The sequence below is a fragment of the Camellia sinensis genome, chromosome 11 (assembly GCF_055761805.1).
Source record: "Camellia sinensis isolate YWXY chromosome 11, ASM5576180v1, whole genome shotgun sequence".
Classification (NCBI taxonomy): domain Eukaryota; kingdom Viridiplantae; phylum Streptophyta; class Magnoliopsida; order Ericales; family Theaceae; genus Camellia; species Camellia sinensis.
This window is the reverse complement of record NC_138971.1, coordinates 12,984,497-13,000,255: the sequence shown is the minus strand read 5'-3', so window position 1 is coordinate 13,000,255 and position 15,759 is coordinate 12,984,497. Positions and strand designations below refer to the sequence as shown.

The following is a 15,759-nucleotide window of genomic DNA, read 5'->3' as shown; positions in this document are numbered from 1 at the left end:
ACCATAATTACCATAGATTTTAAGGGCATGGGATCATGGCTCTATAATGGACACAATCTGACTTTGATCAACAACAAACAATCATGTTTATATCATGAGAGAGAGAGAGAGTCCATGAACATTTCCATGGAGGTGCAGGGTACACTAATATTATTTCCCCATTTCATTTCCCACTCTTTGAATCAACGTGGCGAGCTCTATCTCTGGTTTTTATTATCAAACGAACGTGATGGCTACCACCCCTCCCTTCTCTCGCTCTCTCTCTCTCTCTCTCTCTCTAGATATATATATATATATACACTATAGAGATCATCTGTACAGAATACTCAGAATCTGAGACACACTAATTGAGTCTCTGGAAACAAAACAAACAAAAAAGAAGGCATGGTGAGCATTGCTTCTTCTTCATTTGTCTTCCTCCTCCTAGGCTTGCTCCAGGCTACCATTGTAGTATCGGCGGGGTTCGACTATGGCGATGCACTCGACAAGAGCTTCATGTTTTTTGAGGCTCAAAGGTCTGGAAAATTACCGATGAATCAACGAGTTAAGTGGCGAGGCAATTCTGGACTGCGCGATGGCTTTCTTCAAGGAGTGAGTTCTCTCTCTCTCTCTCTCTCTCTAGATTACGCGTGCAGAATTAGATACAATCCTTTCTCGTAATTAAATTGTGTGCACGAATTTTTGTACTGAATGATTATACTTAAATTGAGACCTCGTTTTACAAGAAGATAGACAAAAAAATAGAAAAAATAATTTGCTGACTTATAGTGACATTTTTACTTATCAATAATCGATAATATATATATGTGAAGGGTTCACGTCTCATTTTTTGAATTTTTTCAAAATATTCTTATCATAGTTACATGGGCAGTTATACTGTAATTTAGGTTTTTTTTTTTTAATTTATTTTTTCAAATCTCTTAACTTTTGATTTTTCTTAAACTATTTTAATTTTTAAATTTTGAATTTAATCATACAATTGGTAATTTTTTTTTGTCTGAAACAAAATAATTATATATTCTAGTGTGTATGTATACATGTATGTGTGAAATTGTAATGCAATTGTTAGAGCAGATTTTTGTTGGGGAAATGCTCACCCAATCATTATCAGTTATTGTGTATGCGTACCTATTTATTTTGGTTATATTTGATACACGGGAATATTTTTTCTAACAATTTTACATATGTAGAGAAAATGGTTGGAGTATAGATGGGAGCCCAGCTCCGAGACTGTATCATTTGATATTTTTTTGTAAATTAAAATGTTTAGATTTTCTTTAATTTTTAACCTGTTAAATATATCGAGTAGATTTTTTTTTGTTTAGATGTAATATTGAGTTTAAGAGTAGATAAATACAATCTTAATCATTAATTAACAAAAAGTAATAATATGTAGATAGATAAAATCTGAATTATTAATTAACAAAAAGTATACACATATATATATATTAGAAGGCTACGCAAACGCAATGTGTGTGGTGAAATGACAATTGTAATTGTCCTCTAAAAAAATGAAACGAATGTAGATGGAAGGGTTTTTTTTTTTTTGGGGTTGAAGAAATCAATATTTGAAATAAAAATCTGGACACTAAAAGAAAATGTGACTTAATTTCAAAAACATATTTTAAATTATACATTTTGTATAATAGAATAGATATATGATGTGGGTATGTGATTATATGTGTGTGTGTATTGAATATGCAGGTGGACTTGGTGGGAGGGTACTATGATGCAGGAGACCATGTCAAATTTGGGCTGCCAATGGCATATAGTGTGACAATGATGTCATGGGGAGCTATTGAGTTCAGGAGAGAGATTGTAGGACTGAACCAAATGGGTCACACCTTGGCTGCCATCAAATGGGGCACTGATTACTTCATTAAGGCTCACACTCAACCTAATGTTCTCTGGGGACAGGTACCCCCCTTATTTCTACTTCCTACTTTCTACTACCTTAATTAATTACATCAATTTTCTGAATTAGTAGGTTTTTTCTTTTAAGTTTTCCTTCCTACCTCAACAGTGCTATGCCAATTCAATTGTTTGGTCAGCTGTTTCTAGCATTTCATAGTTCACAAACACACACACACACACACATATAATACTACTTATATTATTATGTAATGTGGTGTGGACACTCAATTTGGTGTGAACACAAGTTCTGTCATGTATTCTTGATTTTTTATTCAAAATTGTCTTCAAAATAAGTTCACTTATAACCGTCATTTATCTTTACACATATATCGCATGTGTGCACAATTGCTAATATACGTATATATTAGAAGGTAGTACGTGCATAGATGACGATTGTTACTACCATTTGGGAGTGAGGAATTGAATGTAGAAGGAAGGGAAAATTTTGAAGAAATTAAAATTTGAAAAAACAAAAATTAATAGACAATTGCATAAGAATAATTTAGATAAGAGAAAATACATAACATACTTTCAAAACAAATAATGAATTAGGCAATTCCATCAGGGCTGTTTTGAGAACATGACTTTTAGCCACTTTTTTAGGTTTGTAGCAAAAATCAAAAGTTGGCTTTTTGTGTATTTTTTTCCATGGGAAGTTGGTTTTCAGCCACTGGTAAAATTACAATTCTATCCCCTCATAGGTCAAAATGTGCTACATGGGTGAAGTTGTAAATATTTTAAATTGAATGGGAGTAGTTTGGTTATTTTATTGTAATTTGACATCATAAACAAATATTAATAAAAAAAGTCAAAGTAATTTTTTATCAACTTCCCAAATTATTTGTCTTAAAAAGCCAAAAGCTTGGTTAAAAGCCAAAAAATCACTTTTTACCATCTTCCCAAAATAGGCTTAGAAAATTATCTAGAAAAGTGAATCAATATTCATTGTAGGTGCGACCCACATCCCACTATTGTTAAATCTATACCATGCCCTCACTTTTTGGAGAAAAATTTAAATTACATTTTCATGGTTTATAATATTTTGTTTCTGAATTAACAGATTTTTCTTGGTTATTCCCTTTCTACCACAACCATGCATGCACAGAGAGAGAGAGAGAGAGAGAGAGAGTAGGGCATTCAATTGTTTGGTCACCTGTTTCTAACATTTAATAGTTCAAATATATATAATGGCATATATATATATACATATATAAATTCAAGTGTACATGAATCTGTTTGGGCCACATTACTGGACGTGGGTTGGGCATTATGTGACACCATTAAGTAAACCACTAGCAGGCCCACGGCCTGCTTACACAATAATTACAATTTACAGACTAACCCAAATTAATCTTTCATTTACCAACCATAATAATAGCATCCCTGGCCAAGGCCAATCAATAATTTCATATGGTACATTATCTAAATTTTTTGACCTGTATGGGTTGCTCAGTAATTAAGGGAAAAATGGAAACTCTATTTAGAGTAATTTTTAAAGATCTAATAAGCGTGATTTGTAGGTGATTGAGTGTATTCAGAATTTATTCGTGTCATGTACTAAATGACAAAGTGAGTAAATTGAAATTTTAAGTCATAAAATAAAATATAAAAAAAAATTCTTGTCTTCTTCTTCTTCTCTTTGTTTCTTCTTCTTCTTCTTCTTCTTCTTCTTCTTCTTCATTTTTTTTTTATTTTTTCCCTTCTAATTTTGATAGCACATCAAATAAATTACCTTCTTGGGGATGCAAGGTTTTGCTTGTGTGCTCTAAAGTTTACAGCTCTAAAATTCATACCCATAAGTGAATAGCCATGTCATTTTTTTTTTTTTAAACAATCAAGAGGATTAAATTTGCTTTTAAGGGCACTAAAAGTGTAGAACTAATTATTGTTGGAAATAAAGGTTTACATATTCAATGTGTAGTTTATAGTTGCAACTGCACTTCTAGCTACCAAGTTTATAATTAACTTTCTCAATTAATAGCATCTCTGAAACCTGAATTTCAGACCAGAAAAATAAAAAATAAAAAAATGTTAATCAGAAATTATTCATAAGGTTTGAAAGTTCTATAAAGAAATTACCAGTCATCTTTTAAGCATGTAAAGTTCCAAAGAAAATTACACATTTTTGTATTTAATTTATGAGTACTATAATATTCATCATTTTGTAATATTTTGTGTTCTATTTTTATTTTTATTTTTTTGAAAATTAGAAACTAAAGCTTTTTTGGTACCTTTTTGTTTTTAAAAAAGTAGAATTGATTAAAAAAAAAAAATTAAAACTAGTTTTTTCAATCTCTCTTCACTCCCCACCATGTCACCAGTTGTGGGCTAACAACTCAATAGAGAACTCTGGTCATCCTCCAACGAACTTTGGCTAGCTCCAACGACACTATGATTGTTCATTTGAAATTATCCTTTTTAGTGATTTTTAATTTTTTTTTTTATAAAAAGACGTATAAAAAAAATAGAGAGAATAGATTGACTTTTTGTAATGGCTTTTCAGTTAATTTAGCCTGTTTCCAAACAAGGCTTTAGGTCACGACCAATCGCAAGCTAACAATCCTCTGGCAATTATCCTACGAACTTCGACTAGCTCCAACGACACTATGCCTACTAACTCCAGTGGCCACCTCCAAACACCTTGCACCGCTAGCCACCACATCTGACAACTCACCAAATGTGATTTTTTTTGTTTTTTTTTTTTCAAATTATTTTCAAAACATTTGTGCACACTAAACAAATTTACAAAAATTATTTCCTATCAACAGAAAACACGAAGCTGGCAACATTATCAAACGATTCTACATGCAGATAGCTAATCAACAATTTTTGTGCACACACATGCATATGACATGCTACAAAGATGGTTTTGGGTGACTGAAACTGAATGAATTTCATGATCAGGTGGGGGATGGAGACTCTGATCACTATTGTTGGGAACGCGCCGAGGACATGACCACTCCCAGGACTGCTTACAGGCTTGATCCCTCTAATCCTGGCTCTGATCTAGCAGGCGAAACAGCTGCAGCTTTAGCCGCGGCATCTATTGCGTTCAAGCCTTACAATTCTTCCTACTCTAATCTTCTCTTAGTTCATGCCAAACAGGTGAGATTAAAATTATTACTTGTATACAATAAGTACATGCATAGAACAGCTAGAATTGAAAATCATGTGATTTTAACAGCAATTTGTTGTTGAATCTACTACCGCAGCTTTTCTCATTTGCCAATACATTTAGGGGTTATTATGATGACTCCATCGCGTGTGCTAAGCAATTCTACACTTCTTCTGGTTATTCGGTTAGTTAATAAACATTAACTTTACATTAAATTTTCTGTGTCCGTAACATTACTGTTTACCTTTTACCTTTCATTGTGCTTAATATATTTCTTGCCAATTTCTATAATTAATGGTGAAGGATGAACTGTTATGGGCTGCTGCTTGGCTCTTCAGAGCAACCAATGATGAGTATTATTTGAAATATGTTGCTGATAATGCTGCCTCTATGGGTGGAACTGGTTGGGCTGTTAAAGAATTCTCTTGGGACAACAAATATGCCGGTGTCCAAATTCTCCTCTCAAAGGTAAAATACCCAATTGGTAACTGTTTTTGAAAACAGAAAATGAAAACAAAAACAAAATTATGGTATTTTGAGGTATGTGTAAGTAACATTTTGGAAGCTAAATGGATGTTGTAGGTGTTAATGGACGGAGGCGGTGGAGCATACACTTCTGTCTTGAAGCAATATCAGGCCAAAGCTGATTTCTTTGCTTGTGCTTGTCTGCAAAAGAATGGTGGATACAATGTTGCCACTACTCCTGGTTAGTACCCCTAATTCTAATCTCTCTTGTTAGATGTGTGTCGTATAGCTCCATATGAGAGTATTGTCCACTATGGCTTAGCCTAATAGCTGGCCTCACGGGATTGAGAGTATTGTCGGCTATGGCTTAGCCTAATAGCTGGCGTCACGTGACTGTTCTTTTAGACTCTAACCAAAAAGACATCTATTTTAAAAGTGTCTTACACCGTCTTATAAATTCATCTTGAACATCATCTCCAACCGACACAACTATAACACTGATACCATGCTAGAAACGCAACCCAAACCCCATCTAGAAGTTTTGTTCGTTATAATCTAGTTCAACCATCAACTTCAAGGGTTTGCCTCTTTAAGCTCTAATCCAAAATACGTCTCCACATTGAAAGTGGCCAACACCATTTTATATGTCCATCATGTATATCATCCACAACAAACGCATGATTTGAACTCTGATACTACATGAACATGTGGTCTAACTTTCATCTAGAAGTATTGCCTAACTACGATTGCATCTAATATCAGGGATATATCCTTTTTAAGCTCCAACTCAAAAGGCGCCTCCTCCACAATGAAGGAACCCTATGCAGTCTTATAAATTTAACCTGAACATCGTTTGTAATTGATGTCGGATGCTAACACTCTAAATGACTATGAATGTAACTAGGGATTTTTCGTAGGTATATTTCTAACAGAATTTAATGAATTATTTTTTGATGGTGATGTTTACTCAGGTGGGTTAGTGTATGTGAGGGAATGGAACAACATGCAATATGCAGCATCAGCAGCATTCCTAGTAGCAGTATACTCTGATTACCTCTCTCAATCTCATGCTGTCCTCAAATGTCCAGATGCCCAACTTCAGCCTCAGGACCTCCTCAACTTTGCTAATTCACAGGCACTTTCACTACTCTCTAACTAACTTCTTCTTTTACAACAGTTCTATTACAAACAATAAAAACCAATCACAGAATCATATATATATATATAGGTAAGATTTCAATAAGATCTAATGATTTTATCAAATTTGTGTCAAATCAAGAATTTTTCATCAAATCAAAATTGAACAAAATCTTTCAACAAATTTCCAATAAGTGATGAAATTGTTAAAAGATGAAAGATTCGAGATGACTTTTTCACCAAAATTTTGGAATAATTTTTTTTATTTTTTTTGTTAAATTGATAGAATTTGATTATCAAATCAAACTTTTAGACTAAAAAAAAACAATTGTGTATAGGTCATCGAGACAAACTAATAATTTAAATTAATTTTTTGAAAATTAAGTTTTTATTTTTGCGTTTTTGTTTTAATGATTTTTTTTAATATTTTAAGTAATTTTTTTATTTTTTAATAAATACACAACAACAATAAAAATGTATTAAATTTTTATATTTTATATTTGATGAATTTCTCTGAGTCGGTGTGAAATTTATCTGAGTCAAGTAAAATTTTTCTGTATCGAATTTTCTTTGTAATAATGTTAAAGAAACCTTAATTACTATAAAAATATTTTTTATTTTTTATCTTATAAAATCTTAATATTAACAATCTTAAAAAAAATTCTATTTTTTAAAGTGTATCGAGGTTAACCGTATTTAAAAAATATAAAAATAAAATTATGAAAAATATTAAATTTTTTGATTAAAAAAATATTAAAAATAAAAGCAAATGAAAAATAAAAATTTAAAATTTTGAAAATCGTTTTAATCCCAAAGTGTGTGTGTTAATTTTTGACAGGCCGAGTACATGTTGGGGAAGAACCCAAAGTCGATGAGCTACGTGGTAGGTTGCGGAGAATCGTATCCCCTCCACGTACACCACAGAGGAGCTTCAATTGCATCGATCTCAGTTCTTCACTCAGTTGTTCGATGCGTTGAAGGATTCGAGACATGGTATCATCGTCCTCAACCAAACCCTAACCTCATATACGGAGCACTAGTCGGAGGTCCAAACAACAACGATGACTTCTTCGATGATCGATCCGATTACCAACAGTCTGAGCCAACTCTCTCTGGCTCTGCTCCTCTCATTGGCCTCTTCTCCAAGCTGTACAGCGTTTCTGGAAATTCAGGTGCTATTATTGTCAGCTCACACCATTTTTAATTCTTCATCAAAAAAAATTTATTTTAAAATTTTGTTTTATAGTAAATTTTCATTTTCATCATATTTGATGGAAAAAAATAAAAATGAAAAATGGATTTGACTTGTTTCATATGACTATCTCGAGAGAGTGCTTGGATTTAAGAGACTTATTTTGAGATTGAGGCCCCGTTAGGGGCTTATTTTTTTGAGTTAATTAGTTAAAAAGTTATTAAATTAGTCAAAAAGTCAATAATTCATATAAAAAAGTTAAAGATTTTTTTTCTCTTTATTTTTTGTACATTTTTTTATAATTAGTCAAAAAGTCATCCCAAACATACAAGTTTTTTTTACGTACCTTTTTAGCCAAATAGCTAAAAAGTTACTAAATTAGCTTGTTTCCAAACGAGACCTGATTTTAGTGATTTAAATTGTTTAACTTTAAACTCATTTAGTAGAATATTTATATAAAAAATTAAGATAATCGGATCTCAAAAATTATATATTTGAATTAAATGTGTATTATAAAAAATAAATAATTATTTTTAAAATTATATTATTTATTTATTTTTTTAAAATAAATATAATTTAAAGTCAACTATTTGAATTACTAAAATTGGTCTCAAATGAACCTGTCGAAACTCTCAATTTGAAATGACAATGAGAAAAGCTAAGGTTGTGTTTAGTAGAGTTTTGTAAATATGATTTAAGAGTATAAGTTATATTTTGAGTTTGTGAGTTGTGAAATTATGACTTGAGTGTAAAAAATTTGTTTGGTTATGGTTTTTGAAGAGAGCGTTGAATTGAGTTTTGAAAGTTTAATTTGACATGTAAAGTAAGAAAATTTGTTTGGTTATGAGTTTTGAAAAGAGTTTTCAAAACTTAATTCAAATTGTTATAATTCATAACAAAATACATTACTTTCACACTATTGAAAATTCTAATCAATACTCATAACTAAACTTCTTTTAAAACTTAATTTAAAAAATTTATTATTAATAGAAATTAACATTAATCAATATTTTAATTGAAAATATTACAAAGGAAATAAATTTTTTTTCAAAATAAATATTCAAAAAATTTAAATCATAAATATTTAAATAATCTAAAAAATTTAATAAGTAAAAAATTAAAATAAATATTCAAAAAATTTAAATAATTTAAAATGTTAGTATTTTAAATTTAAAAATAGCTCTACACTCAAATCGTAACCAAACACATAAAACAAAACTCAATTAAGAAATTATTTTTAAAACTCATAACCAAACACATAATTCGAAACTCTATACTACTTTCACAACTCTACACTCAAATCGTAATCAAATACATAAAAAAAAATTATAATATTTAAAAATATTTTTATAAAATAGAGTTTGAATTTATTTTTATAAAATATTTTAAAAATTAAAAAATTAAAATCTTAATATTTTGAAATTAAAATATTTAAAAATATTCAAAAAATTAAAAAAAAATCGTAACATATTTAAATATTAAAATATTTAAAATCTTAACCAAATTAAAATATTGATTTAAATTAAGTTTTGAATTATGTGTTTGGTTCTAAGTTTTGAAAAATAATGATTATGTTTTGAATTGAGTTTTGAAAAATGGGTGTAGAATTATAATTTCAAAGTTCAAAACAAACAATACACTCAAATCGATGGGTGAAACTATAATTTGAAACCCTCAGCAAACGAAGCCTAAATTTTTAAAATTTTGGATAAATTACAAATACACTTCCTAAAATTTACTAAAAATACGAATTATCTCTTATAATTTTAGAAATTACATGTATCCTTTATCAGAATTTTTTATTTAACAAAAATAAAATAAAATTTCTAACTACTTTAATATATAATAATAAAATTACTTGAAATATTAATTAAAATATAGTTTTTACATCATTAAAAATAATTAATTAACTTAATAATTTATTAATAAAATGAATCATTTGTTATTCAATAGAAACTTGAAAATATGAGATGTAATTTCTAAAATAACAAAGACAATTTGTATTTTTTTTGCAAATCTCAAAAAATGCATTTATAATTCATTTTTTAAATTTTTATCAATTTTAAATAACGAAAAATTTGATAGATCATCAATTTAATTATAAAAAAAAGTTATTTTCCTTTAATTTAATAAATATCTGATGAAAAAATTTAAAATATTTTTTAATTAAATTTAAATTTGATGAAACGACTGGACGTCTAACAACATCCTCCCCTCACGTTTGCAGGTTCCTATCAACAAGTGTCTCCAAGGCCCCACCAAACAACACCAAGTGAGTGCTAAAATTTGATATATTTTATATTGTTTATTTTTATATTTACATATTATTTTTATTAGTTTTTAAATTAATTGATTTAATTTTACTGAACCTCAAAAATGATTGGTCTAATTTATTTAAATAAAAATGTTAAGATATTCTAAATGAATTATCAAATATTTTAAAAGATATTATCACACTTCATTTGATCTGCTAGATATAAATGATTTGATCAAATATTTTATATATTCTCTCATTTAAATCTCATAAGACCCATTTACTTTTTATTTTTTGCGCAGCTTATTACCCCCAATCAACAACAGCACCCAATCGAAAACCAGGTCAGTACTCCAAACTAAAGTCTTCTCCACATGAGATTAATTGATAAACCTAATTTATTTTTAGTTTTAGTGAATTGTTTTTTACACTTTGAGTAAAAAAAATTTACCTTTATGATCTATTTATCTTTTGACTTATTAATTTATTTGAATCACATCACCTCTTTACTTTTTTACACATTTTTTCGTAATAAGTAAAAAATTAACTTATAAGCTATACCCAAAACAAGACGGTCTTAAAAATAAGTTAAATTTTGTCAAAACGTGATGAAAATTTGATTTATTTTTATCTTTACTAGATTTAAGGATTGTTTCAAAATTGAAAAAATAAAATAAGCCCACTTATAGCCTCCATTTGGGAAGTGGGTTGGCTTTTTGACTTTTTGGCTTTTTGACTATTTTAGCCTGGGCTATTTTAGCTTGGTTTGGGAAGAGCTTTTTGACTTTTTGACTTTTTTGGCTTTTTTTGTGAGAGAGGATTGTAATGATTATGGGTTGGATTTGATGTTTTATTTTTTGTGGCTAAAATAACATATTTTGTTTTTTGTGGCTATTTTAGCCCCAAACCAAGTTCCCAAACAATGCCATAGGCTGCAACCAAAAGAACCTTAGAAAAAGAGTTACTCCTGTTAAAGTATTGACAACTTGCATTAGCTTGACTGCATGAGCATGTGTGACATCTATGTTTTCTCAAACCTATGTTCAAAAGGACTGTTCTTAATGGGACCAAAGATGAATTGCTAATTTGCAAAAATAATCACATGGATTCAGAGCACCATGTGGTTGTGTTCCTAGTCAATGGTGTTTAATGATTTGTCTACCATTTTTCTTATTTTTTGAACCATATAAGCATATATATACCTCCTCTTACAGCAGTGTTAGTAACACACAGATGAAATTCACAGAATAGGACCCTTTGGCTCACATTTGTATCGCATTACATGAATTTCATTTGTGCACTTAGACTTGGTCATATCATTATTAAGCGGGCACAAAGCTAACATGGTGTTCTAGGGAAACAGAATAATAACTCGCTAATTTTGGTTTGAGAGGAATATTATGAGGTATACTATTCTAATTTTGCAGATACTTCTGCAGTTGAATTCTTTCACTTAATATCTGGTAAATGGACAACTGGAAGAACAACTTACTATAGGCACAAGGTGATACTCAAGAATGTTTCTCAAAAACCAATCACAGATCTCAAGTTGACAATTGAAAACCTCTCTGGGTCTCTATGGGGTCTCTCCCCAACTCAAGAAAAGAACACCTATGAGCTTCCTCAATGGCTTGGAGTCTTGAAACCGGGCTCTGAATGCAGTTTTGTTTATGTTCAAGGCGGCCCTCAAGCTAAGGTATCGATTCAAAGTTACCACTAAGAGTACTTCAAGGGAGGAACCGATGATTCATGAGAAATTTCACAGTATATGGAGGAGGACTCTGCATTGATATATATATATATATATATGTATTTTTTAATTTATTGTTTTTGATAAATTGTAGTATTATTTATTGTTGTGTATCTATTTTGTACAAGAATTCCTATTATATAGGAGATGATTCTGGAGTAGGTGAGGAGTGAGTGGTGGAGGTAGGTTTGGTGGAGTGTAGTAGGTGATAGGAGTGAGTAGTGGAGGTAGGTTTGGTGGAGTGTAGTAGGTGATTTACATTTACATTAACAGCCCCCCTCAAACTCAAGGAGGATAGGTACTAGCCAACTTGAGTTTGGAGAGAGTAACAAAACAGAAAAATAAACTGATAAATAAAATAAAACAGGATAGGAGACACGGTATGGTCGTGTCAGACCGTTGTAGCAGGACAGTTTACGGGGTCATGTCGGACCGTTGTAGAAGACAGTTTACGGGGTCATGTCGGACCTGATGTAGCAGACACTGTGTGGTCGTGTCAGACCGATGTAGAAGACAGTTTACGGGGTCATGTCGGACCGTTGTAGCAGGACAGTTTACGGGGTCATGTCGGACCGTTGTAGAAGACAGTTTACGGGGTCATGTCGGACCTGATGTAGCAGACACTGTGTGGTCGTGTCAGACCGATGTAGAAGACAGTTTACGGGGTCATGTCGGACCGTTGTAGAAGCTGACCGGAATTAATGTCGGGACAATTTACGGGGTCATGTCGGACCGTTGTAGAATGTTGTGGTGGTGTACCAAGGGGGCGACTTAGGGAGTGCGCCATGAGTGACTTATACATGATACTGTGTATAACCCCCCCTCAAACTCAAATAGGTGTGAAGATAAAAAAAACCTATTTGAGGTTGAAACAAAGGGATTGATAAAGCTGACCGGTGTAAAAGACACTGTATGAGTGTGTATATAGGCTGCCCAAAAAATATACATGGATGTAGATATCGAGCCCTCAAAAGTCGTGCCCTCAAAAGTCGTGCCCTCAAAAGGTGTGCCCGCACCCTCAAAAGGCGTGCCATCAAAAGGCGTGCCCGAGGCATCAAAAGGCGTGCCATGAAAAGGCGTGCCAGTTTGTCGGCGAGAAGAGGCGCGCGATGCGCGTGGCTGCCTCGGCTATTTAACCAAGACAGAGCTGAGGCAGAGGCGAAGACAAACAATTGGCGAAAATCCTCGGAAAAACTCTTCGTTTTGCTGAGAAGGTTTTGCTGAGAAGATACTCTGTAACACTCTCTATAACACTCTGTTGCCCAGAAAAAAAAATGGCTTCGTCTTCCCGCGGGCTGCTTACCCTCTTTCCCGACCTCAACGAGTCCACAGGAGAGAGAACTGGGGCGGTGGCCAGTGAACCTCAACCAAACACCGCTGGGTTTGCTCCTCTGAACTTTCCGATGCGGTCTGTGGAGCAAAAAATGGCGGTGCAGTCGGATGTGGAGGCCAATCAGTATACTCTGAAGGCATGTGTGGAAAGCATGACGGCGGTCACAAATTTGTCGAACCGGCTGCAGAGTAGGACAAATGAGGTGCAGCAGTTAAACTCCCAGCTGGCTCTGCTCCAACGCATGTATAAGGATGCGCGAGCAGAGATAAGCGTGCTAAGGGCAGAAAACAAGGAGCTGAAGCGGAAGGCCACCGTGATGTTCCGATTTGGAGGGCCATCAGATGCTGCAGTGGAGTATGGGGGAGTGATCGTGCCCAGTGGAGTGGGAAACACGGAGGCAACACCGTCAAGGGCCGTCCAGGACGGAGGCAAGAAGAAGAGACCGGCGGCAGAGTAGGTCGGTGGGTGGCCGTCTGCAGAAAAGAAAACAAATCTGTTGTTGTTGTGATGGTGATCTGGTGTGGTTGTTTTTTTTTTTTTTTTTTTTTTTTTTTTTTTTTTTTTTTTTTTTTTTTTTTTGGTTGTGGTGTAAAATGTGGAACGGGGTGAATCCCTGAGATGAATAAAATAGGGTTTGTTGGGCAAATTTGTAAATGGGTTTGTGTTGGTTTGTTTTTGTTTTTGTTTTTTTGTTTTTATATATATATATATATATATATATATTTTTTTTTTTTTTTTTTTTTTTGTTTTTTTAATAAAAATAATAATAAGAAGAATAATATGGCACATTCAACAGCATGATGGCTTAGCTTTGGTGGATGGAGTCTGTGGGGGAAGTGCAGAAGTGGACGGTGGATGCAAAGTGAGGAGAGAGAGTGGGTGTAAAGTGATGTAAAGAAAAAATAAAATAATAAAAGAAGAGAAGTAAAACAAAAAGGGTGGTGATTTTGAAAGTGGAAAATAAAGAAAGGAAAAGAGAGGGGACAAAAGTTAAATGTCTGGGTGTGATGATATTGGAGAATGGAAAAAAGGTATATAATAATTAGAAAAGTGAATGGGGTGGCCGAGAGAGAGAGTGTGTGTCGGTTGAGAGAGAGAGAGAGTATGTTTCCCTCAAAACAGTGTGTATAATAATTAGAAAACTTTGTTTTCTTTTCTCGTTTCTGGTGAGTATGTGTCCCTTCCCATTCAGGAGCCAGATATATGCCATATGTAGAGAGATAGATAACCAGAACGAGGGAGAGGTTTCAGCTGCCCGAAGCTTTGGTGGGTGGTGCGGCCGGATAGCCAAGGAAGAGAAAGCTGTATGTGTGAGAGCTCTGCGGGTGGTGGAGGAGGTGAGAGAGGCGACCGGCGTGTCAGAGTGACAACGGCGGAGGAGGGAGATCGAAGACGACATCGGCGACGATGGAGGGACTGCGACCAAACTCATGGCCAAACTCGGTTACGCCATCGTTTTGCTCCAAAATCAGATCGAAGAATTCATTAGGGACAATCCGCCTGACTGCATAGTCTCCGACATGTTCTTCCCATGTTCTTCCCATGGACTGTCGACCTCGCTGACGGTGTAGTCCTCCTTGAGCTCCTAACGGGAAGAAAGCCCGTGGACTTGTCACAGCCACCAGGTCAAGAAAATCTTGTGGCTTGGGCTCGTCCGCTACTCACAACGAAGGAGTTCTTGATTCCGGGTCTTCTCGATGAGATTCGCATGGCGAGGTCTGAATTACAGGACCATTTCAAGGCCAAATCCAGGTACGGAGTATTTGTCGATGTCGTCGAAGATGAGGTAGGGCAATGGCGGGAAGGTATGCGTAGAAAATAAACGGAATAGGTTGAGATCCGGCGGACGGCTAGGGTGAGGTTGCCGTCCGCCGGTGAAGCGAAAATATTAGGTTCTAAACCTGCTCTGATACCATGATAAATTGTAGTATTATTTATTGTTGTGTATCTATTTTGTACAAGAATTCCTATTATATAGGAGATGATTCTGGAGTAGGTGAGGAGTGAGTGGTGGAGGTAGGTTTGGTGGAGTGTAGTAGGTGATAGGAGTGAGTAGTGGAGGTAGGTTTGGTGGAGTGTAGTAGGTGATTTACATTTACATTAACAGTTTTCATTTTCACCACTAAATGTTGTTTTTAAGTTTTAAGTTAATCTTATTTCCATTCCTCAATGGTTAAAAGTCTTGAAACCCAGTTCTAGAGACTTTTGTTTAAGTTCAAGGCGCAAGTTATGGTACCGCTGCAAAGTTACCACTGAGAGTACTTAAAGAGAGGAACCAGTGATTCATGAGAAATTTCTCACTATATGAAGACGGACTTTGTATTGATATATATTTATTTGATTATTTATCTCCACTTCCACCACTAAATGTTTTTTAGTTGTAACATTTATATTATACTTGCAAGCAAATTTGAAAGATTATTGGGCATGTTTTGTTATGTTTTCATTTTATCCGTTTTTCGTTTGCGCATTTTGTGTTTAAAATTTAAAAGCATCCATCTTCATATTGCACAAAAATAATTTTCTAAAATTCAACATTTTTGTATTTCCCACCATAACCTCATTAGTAAATTTGACTACTATTGCTAGTGATTGTGCA

At 33.3% G+C, this 15,759-nt stretch overlaps 1 protein-coding gene across 2 annotated transcripts; it reads left to right on the top strand.

The window, feature by feature from the left end:
• The first annotated feature begins 205 nt into the window (after nucleotides 1-205).
• On the top strand, nucleotides 206-11,910 carry GH9C1 (glycosyl hydrolase 9C1). Of its 2 annotated transcripts, none has more exons than XM_028206272.2 (11): nucleotides 206-591; nucleotides 1,705-1,917; nucleotides 4,819-5,019; nucleotides 5,127-5,213; nucleotides 5,333-5,497; nucleotides 5,612-5,735; nucleotides 6,466-6,629; nucleotides 7,470-7,803; nucleotides 10,051-10,095; nucleotides 10,380-10,421; nucleotides 11,517-11,910. In XM_028206272.2, the coding sequence occupies exons 1-11, from the start codon at nucleotides 385-387 to the stop codon at nucleotides 11,795-11,797; spliced, it is 1,863 nt and encodes a 620-aa protein (XP_028062073.2). In that variant the 5' UTR covers nucleotides 206-384; the 3' UTR covers nucleotides 11,798-11,910. The 2 variants fall into 2 exon arrangements, with proteins under 2 accessions (XP_028062073.2, XP_028062072.2); XM_028206271.2 differs by having other exon boundaries at nucleotides 11,505-11,910.
• The last annotated feature ends 3,849 nt before the right edge of the window (nucleotides 11,911-15,759 follow it).

What these genes read in the sequence shown, in the direction of transcription:
- GH9C1 (XM_028206271.2), top strand. Translation starts at nt 385, where the DNA reads ATGGTGAGCATTGCTTCTTCTTCATTTGTCTTCCTCCTCCTAGGCTTG. An exon ending in TCTTAGTTCATGCCAAACAG is followed by an intron (nt 5,020 to 5,126) that starts GTGAGATTAAAA and finishes CTACTACCGCAG; the next exon opens with CTTTTCTCATTTGCCAATAC. An exon ending in TCCAAATTCTCCTCTCAAAG is followed by an intron (nt 5,498 to 5,611) that starts GTAAAATACCCA and finishes TGGATGTTGTAG; the next exon opens with GTGTTAATGGACGGAGGCGG.